A 14,204-nucleotide genomic window follows, 5' to 3' on the forward strand; every position below is an offset into this window, starting at 1 on the left:
CTAAATGTAAAATCCTAAACTTGGCACTGAACCAACAAATAAAGTTAATGAGGCATGAATAATCATAGAAGCATACGCTAGGGTCTGTCCATAGCTGCCATAAATGGAAGGCATGTTCGATGATGCAATGCTCAAAGATCCTACCTGGCAAGCCATCTCCGCCTTGCATTGGTGCATGCCCGCCACCACGGCCATTACCTCGTGCCCCATTATCTGCCCATAAAATATGCATATGTATAAGCATAATTAATCAAAGGCTTTCTCGTAGAATTATTACATGTATGGAATAGCAAACCATATGGGTATACATTACCTCTACTTGTATGAGTGCTGTCAAAATCACGCTTTTTCAATGGAGCAAGGAAGTTTAAAAAAAAAACAATATGACATTTTAGTTAGGTTAATCAACTTCATCAACTGACCTTAACTAATCCATAAAGCTAACGTTGATTAGATTAATTATGGTTTAGCAAAACTAATTCCACATGCTTCCCACCATCATTCACCACTTTCGAAATCATCCCCATTAGGCTAACATTTCCTCCACCACCATACACCAGGTTAATGTTTCGATTAACCTATAGGGCCATTTTATAAACATGTTTAAAAAATGATAAGTTATAGATCGTTTAGAATGATGAAGCTTGTCATACTAATGCAGGCAATGCACACACACAAACCACTTCTTTGCCAAGCTCGACAATTGCATCCTGGAAGACATCCACTAGAACATTTTAGAGGTCATTTGTAGGGCCTTCTAAGAAATTCATGAATTCCTATTTTCTCTCTCTAAAAAAATGTACAAATATAAAACAACTAAATTTTAAGATGTGATTATTCTATTCTTGCATTTATGAATAGCTACAAGCTTGTCATAAATTCGAATCCTAACATAACCTTATTTTAATATAATTCTTGTCAGCTTGTTTCATAAAGTAGTTATTTTCGAATCTTATACACCAAGATAGGGCATTTCGCGCTTAGAATTGAAATTCTAATAAACCCCTTAATAGTATAAGCAAGATATTATCACCCCCTCTTCACCCTTACACGTAGTCCATGGAGAGCAACAATGTAAGCAACCATTCTACTAAACGAGCTTAACGAAGTAGATAATAAGAGAAAATATTATCTCCACATTGATCTTGATAGTGAGTATGAGCCAATTCAAAAGCGCAGAAAACAATTTGCAACGCTCTCATCAAATGATAAGGCAAACATGAGAGAGTCTGGTTTGCAGCACATAGATCTTTGGTGTGATGGATTAATCTATCCTATCAACCCTATAACCGCTTCCCATCCTCCCTTCTCTAATCCCACAACTCTATTACGTTTTACAAGAGATGGAGTCAATGGAATGCTTGGATTGCTTGGATACTGTCAATCCATTGCTGCCTATGCAAATAGTGCAAGGCAATACTCTCAATACCAAGCAGTTTAACTTCTTCGTTCAACAGAAGAATGCAAGGCACTAAAATTGAGAATGGAGGAAAATGATATTGAACTTGCAAGACTACGGAAACAGTTCAGGCAAAAGGAAACAAGCGTGGACTACGACAAAGGAAGAGAAAGCTCAAGAACTTTGAGAACCTGAAGCCTAGCTCGGGTGGGCTAAAGAAAAGAATCCAAGCAATAAGGTAAGAGATGTATTTAAAGCTTTGTTTCTTTTGTGTTCTTGATGTTAGAACTTATCATTATGTGGCTTAAAGAAAAGAATCGAAGCAATAAGGTATGACTGTGTTAGAAATTATCATTGACTGTGTTCTTAATTTCAGAAATTATCATTGTTGTAACTACAAGGTTGTACTACGTCCTGACAAGGAAAATATTAATCCGAATATCCATCCAGCAAAGCAACTTACATCAAGAATGGCAAAGGAAATGTTGCAGGAAAAGAAGTTCAAGGTGGTTAAAAGAGATATAATAGAACAATTTGTCAGTAGTAATGCAGTCTTCACAACAAAACCCTAACACTCGAGCTTTCCCCCATGGAATGGTTCTTGTACCCTTTGTAGACAAGGACACCCCGAACCTATCAACATCCCAGGCCTCGTCTTCTACTCTAGAGTAGGACATCACCTCAACTAAACCCCTAGCACTCAACACTCCTCTTGCCTTGCCGCACATTGACCACCCCCTCAAACCATTAACGAGATCTAAAACATCAACACCAAGGAGGAAGACCACCCCCCAAACATTAACCTCACTAGACCTTCGGGGATGTCACTAAGAAGTAGCTGATTACCTACAAGTACCCTACCTAGCTAAGGAAAGTACAATGCCTAAGAAAAGACTTGGAAATTTCCAACGTATGAGCACAAATTTGCCAAGCGAGAGCCTCGAGCAAAGGTATTACTCCAACCTAGCTAGATCCTCATCAATATGTTAGAAGTTCAAGTCAATATGGTAGAAGTTCAAGGCTTCGATGACGAAAACCCTTTCATTTGGTCATCCTAAAAACCTCATGGTCTAAACCCTAATCTCCAAAGTTCAAGAAAGCTCCAGCTCTACAGGAGTCAAAAGAGGTTGTGGGCAGGAAGAGGCAATACCTAGCTCGTGTGTAGTGTCCCTACATAACTGCATTCCTAAGAAAGAAGAATCACACATGGTGTTAAGAGAGCCATGCACATGCTAAGACCCTAAGAGACCCATGCACACACTCTCTTGGCACTGCTGAGTTCCCCCAAGGCTCAAAGGGATAATAACCCCATAAAACCCTCATGTATAATCCTAAAACACCACATCTGTGCACATTGTACATGCACACAATAACATGTACACACACGTCATAAGTACACTCACAAACTTGCACACATGCATGCACATGTATGTGCACAAGATGCTCATACAACCACATGCACAACACGCTTCTCCATGTGTGTGTGTGTGTGTGTGTGTGTGTGTGTGAGAGAGAGAGAGAGAGAGAGAGAAGTGACCTAGAAAAGAAGTAAATCGAAAAAAGAAAGACGATCAAAAAGTAAAAAGTAGGCCACGTACACAAAGTCAAAGGTCAAGTATGCAAAACCGAGACCTATAGAGCCGAGGGAGAAATAATCGATAATGCAAATAAAGTTGACAAAAGCCCAAGAATCAACCAGTAGCCTTGACAAAAGCAACGCATGAAGAAGCCCAAAAAAGGGAAGACGATATAGCGGAAGTTATAATTTTTTCCCAACAATCCTCTTTGACTTAATGAGGTAATCTGTGAGTGACCCATCTAGTATCTGACACAATCGATATGCGGTTTGTCAACCATTGACATCGACAATTAGGTTTATGTGATAAAATCTCTAAATCCTCTTTTTACTTCTCATTTAGCCCCTAACAGAGTGGGTAGAGTGCTCCCCATCATGAAGGATATAGCCGATACAACTACACATACATCTTTTGGATAGTCTAAATGCTAAACAACCAAAAACTCCAACTACACATACTTCACCTGGATAGTCTAAATGCTAAATAACCAAAAATTCCAAAAGTAAATCCCACTACATCCAAACCCAAATCAACTTCCACTTGCCAAAGTCGTTGGTTTAGCTTGAACCACTCTTTGCACACATCATATCCATAATGGTACTTATATCCATAGAATTGGATAGTCTGTTTGACCCCGTAAGGTCCATCTAGTGCCAATCCATGCATCCATGCCTTTGATGGTTGAGCCCAATGGTCTCAATCGCATCGTGATCTAGACACTTTGACACATTGGATCCCATTCTTGTAAGCCCCATTAATGCCCCCCATGCCAACACTTTGTATGCTTGCCTTTGATCAAGTTGTCTTGTTATTGAGTCTTGTTCTTGCTAATTTGAGCCCTCTTTCTAGCTATAAATAAAAAAATTCGATGTATGCTCACTCATAAGGGATATTAGCCTTCCATCTGTGCGGACAAGGACTCCGTGTGAAGAGAGGTGGTGCACCGAAGAATCCTTTATCTTGCCCTAATCAAATGGGCATCTAAATCATGGTCTATGGAGCCCTTTGGATCCATGCACCAAATTGATATCTTCACACAAAGAAATTATTCAATCAATTGATATCTTCACACAAAGAAATTATTCAATCAACTGAGATCTTCACACAAAGAAATTATTTAATCAATCAAGCTTTGCATCTCCCTCCAAGGGACAAAACTTGCCTATAATTGTGCTAATTAAGCAAGGTAGAGATACCCAAAAGGTCAAAGCAAAGTCACATGCTCAAGGTTGGCATTGTTTGCTAATCTAGAATTTCACCTCCAAGCCGTGTAAGCTCTTTTATGCTTCACTTTTTTTCCGCCGACATTGCGATGGCCGATTAGGCATCAACACTTTTTTTTAATTAAAAAAGGGTCCAAGAATTGTCTAAATCCATTCGACCATGTCCAACAAGCCACCCAAAGCTCACGATTAACCAAACCCAATCAAACAAGAGCGTGCATGTATAACCTATCACTTGACCTCCCATCCCAAGTATAAACCCTATAGGTTGTCCTAAATTCTTCATTACCATGGACAACCTAACCTCATTCTTAACTACCCTTATCAACCAACCTCGTTGTTACACATCAACGCTCAATGTCCTATCCCAAGCCATGTGTAAGAGTCAATGTGTTGGACTTTTCACTGGAAGGAGCCTCTACATGGGCATAACTTTGGCCTAATGCCCATGCATGATGACACTTGCAGTATACACACGGGCTCTGCGTTTAATAAAAAACATAGAGTAGAATGGCATTGACAATCTCAAGCATCTACACTAAGCCACATCATCAATAACCGTCCAGGTACATCTTTGGTGGATGGGGGGGCCATGGCGGCGGGCACAAGCCTAGCCCATGGTATGACCCATCGTCTGGACCCTCTTCAAAATCAATAAGAACCTCTCGTGACCTCTTCTTCAGCAAGACTAATTATTAATCCAAATAGCATCTGTCCTAAGTACTCAATAATGCTAAATCAAAACCAAGCAAGCAAGGCTACCCATCTCCATTGAAGCTATGGGCAAAGTCGATTGCCATGCATTAACATCTCTAGACCTTGACTCCTCAAGAAAAGGGATGTCGAGTAAATGTCAAGGAAAGTACCAAAGCGAGTTGAAGAAAGTAGTTGAGTTGGAGAAATCTTCAAGATTGGAGGAGTACACATATGGGGCACACTTTCTGCCCATTGTGCCCATGCATGTCACCTACATATTTTACTAAGGGCATTAACTTTTTTTTCACATCTTGCACCTCATGGCATGCATGAACACATGCACCTAAAAGTAACCTCAAGTATGTCATTTGCATATTTCACTAAGGGTATCACTTTTGTTTTCACATCTTGCACCTCATGGCACGCACGAACACATGCACTTACAAGTAACCAATGACAACCCTCCACGTACATCATCTCTGGATTAGTAGGGGGGGGGACCATGGTAGGCACAAGCCTAGCCCACGATACAACCCACACCTAGATAGCTAACAACCTTATAGAGGTATCTCCAAAATCCTCTGCTTCAACTTGACCTAATTCAACCCAAACATAACCTTGCCCTACCCAATAAATTAGCCACACGAAGAAGCCTAATCTCTAAGCATCAAGCTGCGAGATCTAGAAATAATATCTTGTCATGGGCCAAGAAGGTAAAGACTATCATCTACCCATGGGCCAAGAAGGTAAAGACTATCATCTACCCATGTACATCATTCAATGGTGGTCCTAGCACTAATTCCACCAAGCAACATGCATGGGCTGCTTCTACCCACCACCTTATTTCGAAGGGCCCAACTACTTCCACCACTGAAGGAAGCCTTGCATGAAGAATTCCTTCATAGCATATACCTTTCATGTTGCCTCAATAAGCTGCCTACCACTAGGGCTACCCAATGAAAGTGACAGCAAGTAGCTTAGAGCTAGAAAAAGTGGCAAAAATTAGAGGTTTTTGTGTTTTAAGGCAAGACCAAGTGACACTTGATTCAGAAGGCCAAGGTGAGCTGTTGACTTGAACAATATTCCATCGAATCTGACACTAGGAAAAGGCTTTTTCCTCGAGACTCCTAAGAATATGTGCGAAAACATTCTTTTCTCATTAATTATTCAATAACAAGATAAGAAGCTCCTTAGCATTTATAAGGTTTGACAAAATCTTCCATAAAAATAAGAACCCAAAATGTTTTTTTACATTAATTAATTAATCATATTCCTTTTTTGCAATATATATTTGCAAGGTTTCTCCCATTGGCTCCTTTTAGTACAAATCATTTTGAATATCAAAATTAGCAACTCAACAAAAATATATATCCTTCTAGAGAAAGTCTCACATGGAGAGGAAAAAGCAAGTGCTTTTCTTGTTCTCTTTAATCTTTAATTTTCTTATTTCTTCTCCAAGCTTGTGACCAAAGGTGTAGTGGGAGCATGAGGTGGGAGGCTTGTGGTAAAAGGTGCAGTGGGAGGATGAGGATGAGGATAAGGCACAATGGAAGAGTGTAGAGGTAGAGAATGGACTCGATGTGGGTAGAGGAGGGAGGCTAGGAGCACAACAGGACAGATGAGAGGGAGGCCTGACCTAGGAAAAAAATAGAAATTGCAGGAGGAGAGGGAGGGGGTGGGGGACTAACTTCTAAGGTCGTATTAATTAAATGCCACGTCAGTGGCATTTAATTAATACACCTATAATAAGTTGTGAATATGTTGATCAACATGGGTACTTTGGGATCTTTAGAGATTAAGCTTTGTTTTGGATCAGTTGCTAAGGTTTGCTTCCAATGTGGAAGATTTATGCATTTTGCAATAAATCATATGATTTCCAAGATTGAAGGACTTTATAGGAAAAATAATAAGGAGGAGGGCTCTAAGACAGACAACGAGGTGCCTAGGGAAGAAGAGTAGGGGAGGGGAGTGGCCACAAAAGAGAGGCAAGAGGTATTGTAGGAAGAACCCCCTCATAGGACACCTCACCAAGGAGGAGGGCTCTAAGACAGACAACGAGGTGCCTAGGGAAGAAGAGTAGGGGAGGGGAGTGGTCACAAAAGAGAGGCAAGAGGTATTGTAGGAAGAACCCCCTCATAGGACACCTCACCAAGGAAGAACCACCCTTATAAGACACATCACCAAGGAAGGAGGACAAACCTAGCTAGGATATTAGTAAGGGGTTTAAAGAGAAGACTCCAGGAAGTGGACAAGTGGAAAGAGGTGTGTAACAACTAGGGTTTTATTAAGATATAGGCCTTGGAGCCTTAGTGAACAAGGGTGTAGAAGGTGTGTGGGTATGAATGGTCCTAAGGGAGCCACCTAACCCTAGGCCACAAGCAAGCATATTTAAAGGCACATGCCAAAGGCATTTTGTATGGAGCAAGAAGCCTAGTTATATTTGAGTAACTTAATAAGCAAGATATTTTCTTGTATTTTGTGAGTCTCTCTCCTCCACATAGTTGATCTAGCATGAGCACCACGAATTCTAACATGGTATCTAGAGCTTTGGTTGATTAGGTCCCCTTTGTGGTGTAGAATAGGTCAAACTTATCATTTTTTTTTTTTGTGGAGCTGAACCTCCTACTGCCAGTGGAGGAGCTCTAGCAGCTCGTGGAGGCAATATCTTGGGGAGATTTCAACTAGGAAGATCAAGGAAACTGCTGGGCGCTCAGATTTGTACCGTCAATGGGCGGATTTCTTCTCTCCTGGCCGCGGCATTGCCACCTGAGCAGACCAACGCACATTTCCTTGCGCAGCTGATGCCCGTACGTAGATTCGCCGGCTACAGTCGATTATAAGCTATCAAAGGTTAGTGCTTTTGAACCCCATAGCCTCCACTATCTACAGCTCGAATTTCACTCTTAGTGGTGCATCGACGCGTCTGCTACAGTAAAAAAACCAGGTCTGCCTTCTTGAAATCCATTGAAGCTCACCATTAAAGCTTCAAAATCAAGGTTTTTCTTGGTTTAATCCTCTCCTCTTTTCTCTAATCACCTAAGTGCTCTTTTCTCTAATCACCTAAGTGCTCTTGTGAGGGTTTGTTGCTAAACCTATTTCTGAGTTTGAAGCGGTGGCCATACACCATGAGGTACTCATGAGCCTCATTCTCATCAAGCACATCATCTTCAAATGCACAAAGCTTTTCAAAGTGTGCTTATAAGCACTAATAGTATTGATTAACACTAATAAAGCTACTAATCCAATAGAGGGGAGTCATTTCAAAGTGTTTCTAAACACTAAGAGTGTTCTTAAACACTAATGGTGAATCTAATCACCAATGCAAGTGTCATTAGACGCTAAAAATGTGCTCTTAAGCACTAATCATATTTTTAAACACTAATGGTGATCTTAATCATCAAACAAAGTGTTACTTAACACTAAAGTGGTCTTAACCATCAAAGGAGGAGGTTTTTAACACGCTCTTCTTCATCAACATTGGAGGTCGGGCACACACCATAGGTGCCACATTATAAGTCTTCATCGACCCGCCTCTATGCTTACCTTGGCAAGCTTCCAAGGAGAAATGGTGCAACCATAAGCCATATGCTCTCATTTCCCAAGCCCAAGGCATGTTATTCCGCTGCATATTCAACATTTTCATCTTCTAAGATGAGTTTTAAGGTTGAGCATAGCATCACTAAGTGCTCTACCTTGTTGTTTGTCATGTTTTTAAGCATCTCTTGGCATTGTCTTTGTAAGAGGCACATGCAACATTATGAGCCATGCCCTCACCTTCTTGAGCCAAGAATGATGTACCTTATTGGTTTGAGCATTTACCTCAACCATTTACTCACTTTCATTAAGCTTGTACCTTCAAACCCAAATGGGTATCATGTAACCAACATGCACAAAAGCTTTTATTGTAATTATGGAGTAGACACTGCCCTTGACCAATCTATAAGGCAAGTGGTAAGACCCTCCCTTTCCCTTTCCCATATAAATCTACCTCATAACCATTACTCTAAGAAGGAAGGCCCTCATTGCCCATGGAGGAGGTATGATATGCAGAGAAGCATCAAGCATGTTGAAGGAACATCTATGTGCAAACCACTTAAGCAAGGGTGGCAACCTTGTTTTGATCATTGTGTGAGAATGGTCAAGGTGGAAAGCATGTGGAAACAATGGCATGTATGTCCAAAGCATGTCAACTACAAGAGGTCAAGCAAGCACAAAGAGTGGAATGCACCATCATTAAGGTGTACATCTTCATCGACATCAAATAAAGACTTAGATGGTATCATTGTATTAGCCTCTAAGGCTCTAGGAAAATAGTTGTAAATCCTAGATACCCACACCACCATGAACATTCTTGTAAGCCTAATGTTATAAAGGCACATTTTTTTTTTCATATGTCCAATACCACCCATTCCAAGCTCATGTTTTCATGGCTGGTATTGAGGGGGGGTATTAAGATATAGGCCTTGGAGCCTTAGCGAACAAGGGTGTAGAAGGTGTGTGGGTGTGAATGGTCCTAAGGGAGCCACCTAACCCTAGGCCACTAGCAAGCCTATTTAAAGGCACATGCCAAAGGCATTTTGTATGGAGCAAGAAGCCTAGTTGTATTTGAGCAACTTAATAAGCAAGATATTTTCTTGTATTTTGTGAGTCTCTCTCCTCCACATAGTTGATCTAGCATGAGCACCATGAATTCTAACAGGTTTTCCCTCTTTCTTCTCCATTCCTTCAGCAGCAGCAGGATAGTGACCCTTCTTTCTTACAATACTTGAACTATTAGTGGAGATGGCCAAGGCTATGGATGAGAAAGAAAGACTCATGACCAATGATGAAGATGTAGAGATGGTGCGTGAATAAGCTCCTCTCGAAGGGGGACCTAGTCTTCTTACTTTCAAATTTAATGAACGGGGTCTCTTGGAATGTCAAGGGCTTAAAAGATAAGGGGGAATAATAAAAATACTACAAAAAAATGCCGATTACATGTTAGTGTAGCGGTTAGAATGGAGTGGGTTTGAATCTCCCCTCTACAACGAGCGATGACACTTGTGTGTGTGGGTGATAACGTGTGTACTTTCTACTTTCAAGCCAATACTACATAAAGTGGCAAGACACCCATTTTCAAAGGGGTATTCGCAACCGAGCCTAGAATTTGAAGGTTGGAGTGTCCTCCTAGAGGCATTTTACCCTTCAGGGGAAAGCTTGTAGAGCCCTTCTAGAGGCATTTTACCCTTCCGAGAAGGGCAAGAGAAATTTTACCCTTCAAAAGAAAAGCTAGGTTTCAAAATTACCCTCGGTATGCCCTTCCTACATTAAATTCACCCTTCAAATTAAGCCTAGGGTCACCCTTCAAAAATTTGAGGCCTGTATTATGTTTGCTTTTTTCCTATAATCGTTGTCAGGTAAATTGAAGGTCTAATAATTTGCATCGACCTAAATGAATTACACAGAATTGCGTGAACTCCTCAAGATTTCGCTGTAGTCAGCCTTGCAGTTAGTGAACTCTTCACGCTTCTCAGATGCAGGAGGTTAGAGTGGTAAGGTTCTAATCAGGTTCGGAATAGAGTAAGTTATATGTCATTTATATGTCGCCATCACTCTTGCAAGAAAAAATCGCCATCTCTCTTGCTCGTTAGCCTACTTACTCTGAGTTGAAGAACTACAATAGATGCAGGATGTTGCAGATGGTTAGGCAAAGGGAGATTGGTAGGATTGCCTCCCCATCTTTTGTGAGTTTTCTACAAAGGAAAAGACTCCACAGCATTGAACTTGCCAGCCACAAGGAGATTGTGAGTGCCCACAAGAGTGGTATCAACAGCCTTCAGGTATGGATCCTTGTCTTTACATCCTGTTTGCTTTGTTGCTTGATTAAGATGAAAAGAAAAACATGAGTTTTGCTGCTCGATGATGATCCAATGAGAGAGAGAGAGAGAGAGAGTCTACTAAAGACCCAATGGGCCTATGAGACCAAAGTGATACAATAATGGCCATAGCATATAACATCATGGACCAAGAACACGCCCAAAAAAAAAAAAAACCTTTCTCACTAGAGTGATACAACAATGTCCATGGAAATCTTATCATGGAATACAAGGAACATGAATGAAACATGAGAGGAGCATGAGCCCCCAATATATGGTATACCACTCTCCAATATATCAAGCATGGGGCTAATGAGTATGGCTGAGATGTCTCCCTCAGCTACATCACGTGGAAAGGTAGCTCAATGGCAATGGAGCATGTCGTGGGTCTGGAGTTGTTGAGTGTATACCACTCTCCAATATATCAATCATGGAGCTAATGAGTATGGCTGAGAGGTCTCCCTCAGCTACGTCACGTGGAAAGGTAGCTCGATGGCAATGGAGCATGTCGTGGATCTAGAGTTGTTGAGGGGATTGTGGCTGATGTCCTTTGGGCTGGGGTGCTGGGCATGCTGGGATGGGGAGGCCCAGTCTAAGGTAACTCTTCTCGGGCGGTGGAGCACGTCTAGTATGAGAGAGACTGCAAAAGATCCAATGGATCTACGAGACCATGATGTGTTACAAAAGTTCCATGTGTAAACTGTGAAGATGGAAACTTTTATGTGTGTGTGTGTGTGAGAGAGAGAGAGAGAGAGAGAGAGAGAGAGAGAGACAGAATCACTTATGTTATTTTTTTGGGAGAGCGACAGGTTGATGTCACGGATGCAAGATATCTTCTTGCCGGAGCGTCAGATGGGTCAGTTGCTGTCTATGATATTGAGCAAGCAACCAGTTATGAACATATTTTACAGACTTCGAAACATGAAGCCCTGTTTTTGGTCGACAAAAGAGTGCAACATGGGCATGTGTATTCTGTCTCTTGTGTGCACTGGTATCCCATTGATACTGGTATATTTGTGACTGGGTCTTTTGATCACTTTGTGAATGTTTGGGACACAAACACAACACAGGTTGGTCTGCCTCTTTAGAGATTGCTGTTTATATGCATCTTTTTCTTGACCTATCTTGTGGCGCTTGCTATCTTCATTTTAAATCTTGCAGCTACTTTGCTAACTTGCTTGACATGCATAAGGTTATCCCCAGGTTGAACTTCAATTCAATATGTTGAAGAAGGTATATGCTATTGCCATGTCAACCCTTGCAACCACACACATGCTAATTGCTACTGGAACAGAGGACCCTAAGGTGAGATTATGTGATATAGCATCAGGGGCATTCACACACACACTTTCGGGCCATAGAGGTAAGCTGGCAAACCACGTCAAGCAGCTCTTTTTTTAAATGACACAATAATTGATAACATCAGATTATTAGTCTTAATCCTATGCATTGGCAGACAGTGTGTGGACTGTGCAGTGGTCGGCCACAAATGAATGGGTGCTTGTCACTGGTGGTTGTGATGGAGCCATTCGCTTTTGGGATATTCGAAGGGCAGGCTGCTACCAAGTCTTGGATCAACATTGCACACAGATCGGGCGTCGTCGTCCTATTTTAAAGGCCACTTCTGAAAATCATGAAAGAGTTGGGTGCCTCTTTTAAGTATGCACTCTTGATTACGGTTTTGTCTATTATTTTCTGATGTGGTGGCAATGAAAGAAGATTTACACCTACTATAAGGAACTGTCATCGCCAGGTGATAAGTAATATCAAAGGCTGTATTTTTCAGATTCTCTCTGGATGATTATCTTGCTGTGGCATAAGTTGCATAAAGAATCATGTCTACGTTGTTGAAATTAATCAGTCTAAATTGTTTGAATATAAAAAGAGAACCCTACATACTTTGTAAATCATAAATTTCAAGGGACTGAGGTTGGACAATCCTCTGAGAGCTCCTCTTATGTGCCCTTGCACCCCAGCCACTTCATTTAAATGGGGGACACACAAGCTAGAGGACTTGTGACAGAAGGCAAGCACTCTTCGGCATCTCCAATTGCTGGCCTGCGACATCCCAGAATGCCAACCTGCATTCCCTATGGTATACCACCGTGTCATGGTTAAACAACCATTGGTGACCAAGGATGACATGCACCTAATCCATTAGTGCCACCTTGAATGTGCGACTCTCGGAATACTTCCCGAAAGGCAAAGCAGCATCTTGCAATCTTGAAAACCCGAAACTCGTTGGATTTCTTCTTCTTGTAATGCATATTGTGACTCACACAGCTCCACTAATGGCCGCCACTGTTGGCAACTTTAACTGGTCCACCAAGCAATTGCAGGTGATGTTAAGAAGCCACCATGAACATTGCATGTGCTCCAGCATGTCGTCGTGCTGTATGAAAACGATGGAGGTACGGCCTGGCCTGGAGCACTTGTGATATGGCATGAGAGGTGGGAACTGGCCCGCTTGAAGCCGTATCTGCAACAAGTGCCGCTAGGAGCTGCTTAGGAACCTGTTTTCGCCTTACATGTACCTGTCTACTTCTTAGGGTTCTTTGGGTAGAACTTCCCAATGTGCTCGGTGAAGTCACAATAGAATCTCTTGGCTATTTAGGCAAACGACTTGGAGGATTTGGCGGCAGATAGACAGCCGATTTGGGTGAGTATGGACACTTGTTCAATGCTGATTTGACCAAAGAGTTACCTCTGTCTTGGCTGAGGACCACCACAAGACCACCACATTGATCTCATTCTTGGTGCAAAGCCTCCGTCTTGTGTCCCATACCAGAATGAGCTGTCCAGAGCTGATAGAGTTACTAGAGGAAATGTTGGCCAAAGGTTTGGTCCGTATGAGCTCCTCACCGTTTCGAGCTCTGGTCCTCTTGGTCAAGGACGACGACGGGAGTATGTGTGTGTGTGGACCAGCCGGCGCTCAACAAGCTCACTATCAAAAACAAGTTCCTGCCTGCAGCCCCACATTCATGACTTGTTGGACCAGCTCGTAGGGGCAAAGTGGTTTTTCAAGCTAGATTTGAATTTTGGATACCATCAGGTACGCATACATCTTGATGATATTCAGAAGACAGCTTCGTTCGGTTTGTTCGAGTTTCTTATGATGCCATTTGGGTTAACAAATGCCCTGATTACCTTTGGCAGAATGATGTCCTGGAGCTTCCAGCCTTTCATTGGGAAGACTAAAGATGAGCATGGGAAGAATGTGGAGACGACCTTCATGTTGATTGATGTCCATATGCGGATTTACCCTTGGAAGGCGGAGTTTCACATGGTCAAAATTTCTTTTTTGGGGTATGTCATCTTCGAGGATGGAAACTTGATGGATCCGGAGAAGATTGAGGCCATTGTTTTGTGGCCCATATCGGAAAATATACAGGAGCTTTGTGGATTTCTCTTGTGAGCACGTGCGTTTTGAGAAGCTCAAGGTTATTAGGTTGTT

The 14,204-nt window shown here is 41.8% G+C and overlaps 1 protein-coding gene across 3 annotated transcripts in view; it reads left to right on the forward strand.

The window, feature by feature from the left end:
* The first annotated feature begins 10,236 nt into the window (after window positions 1-10,236).
* LOC147640796 (WD repeat-containing protein ATCSA-1-like) overlaps window positions 10,237-14,204 on the forward strand; it is a 29,301-nt gene continuing 25,333 nt past the window's right edge. The window contains exons 1-5 of one of the 3 annotated variants that reach the window (XM_086815257.1): window positions 10,238-10,426; window positions 10,558-10,714; window positions 11,560-11,820; window positions 11,954-12,113; window positions 12,207-12,391. In XM_086815257.1, coding sequence (XP_086671383.1) covers window positions 10,565-10,714; window positions 11,560-11,820; window positions 11,954-12,113; window positions 12,207-12,391 — 756 coding nt within the window. In that variant the 5' untranslated portion in view covers window positions 10,238-10,426; window positions 10,558-10,564. Of the gene's footprint in view, window positions 10,715-11,559; window positions 11,821-11,953; window positions 12,114-12,206; window positions 12,392-14,204 lie in introns of all 3 variants that reach the window. The other 2 variants (XM_086815260.1, XM_086815262.1) reach the window with 2 other exon arrangements.

Source organism: Cibotium barometz, chromosome 2 (assembly GCF_041138505.1).
Source record: "Cibotium barometz isolate CiBa-2024 chromosome 2, ASM4113850v1, whole genome shotgun sequence".
Taxonomy (NCBI): Eukaryota; Viridiplantae; Streptophyta; class Polypodiopsida; order Cyatheales; family Cibotiaceae; genus Cibotium; species Cibotium barometz.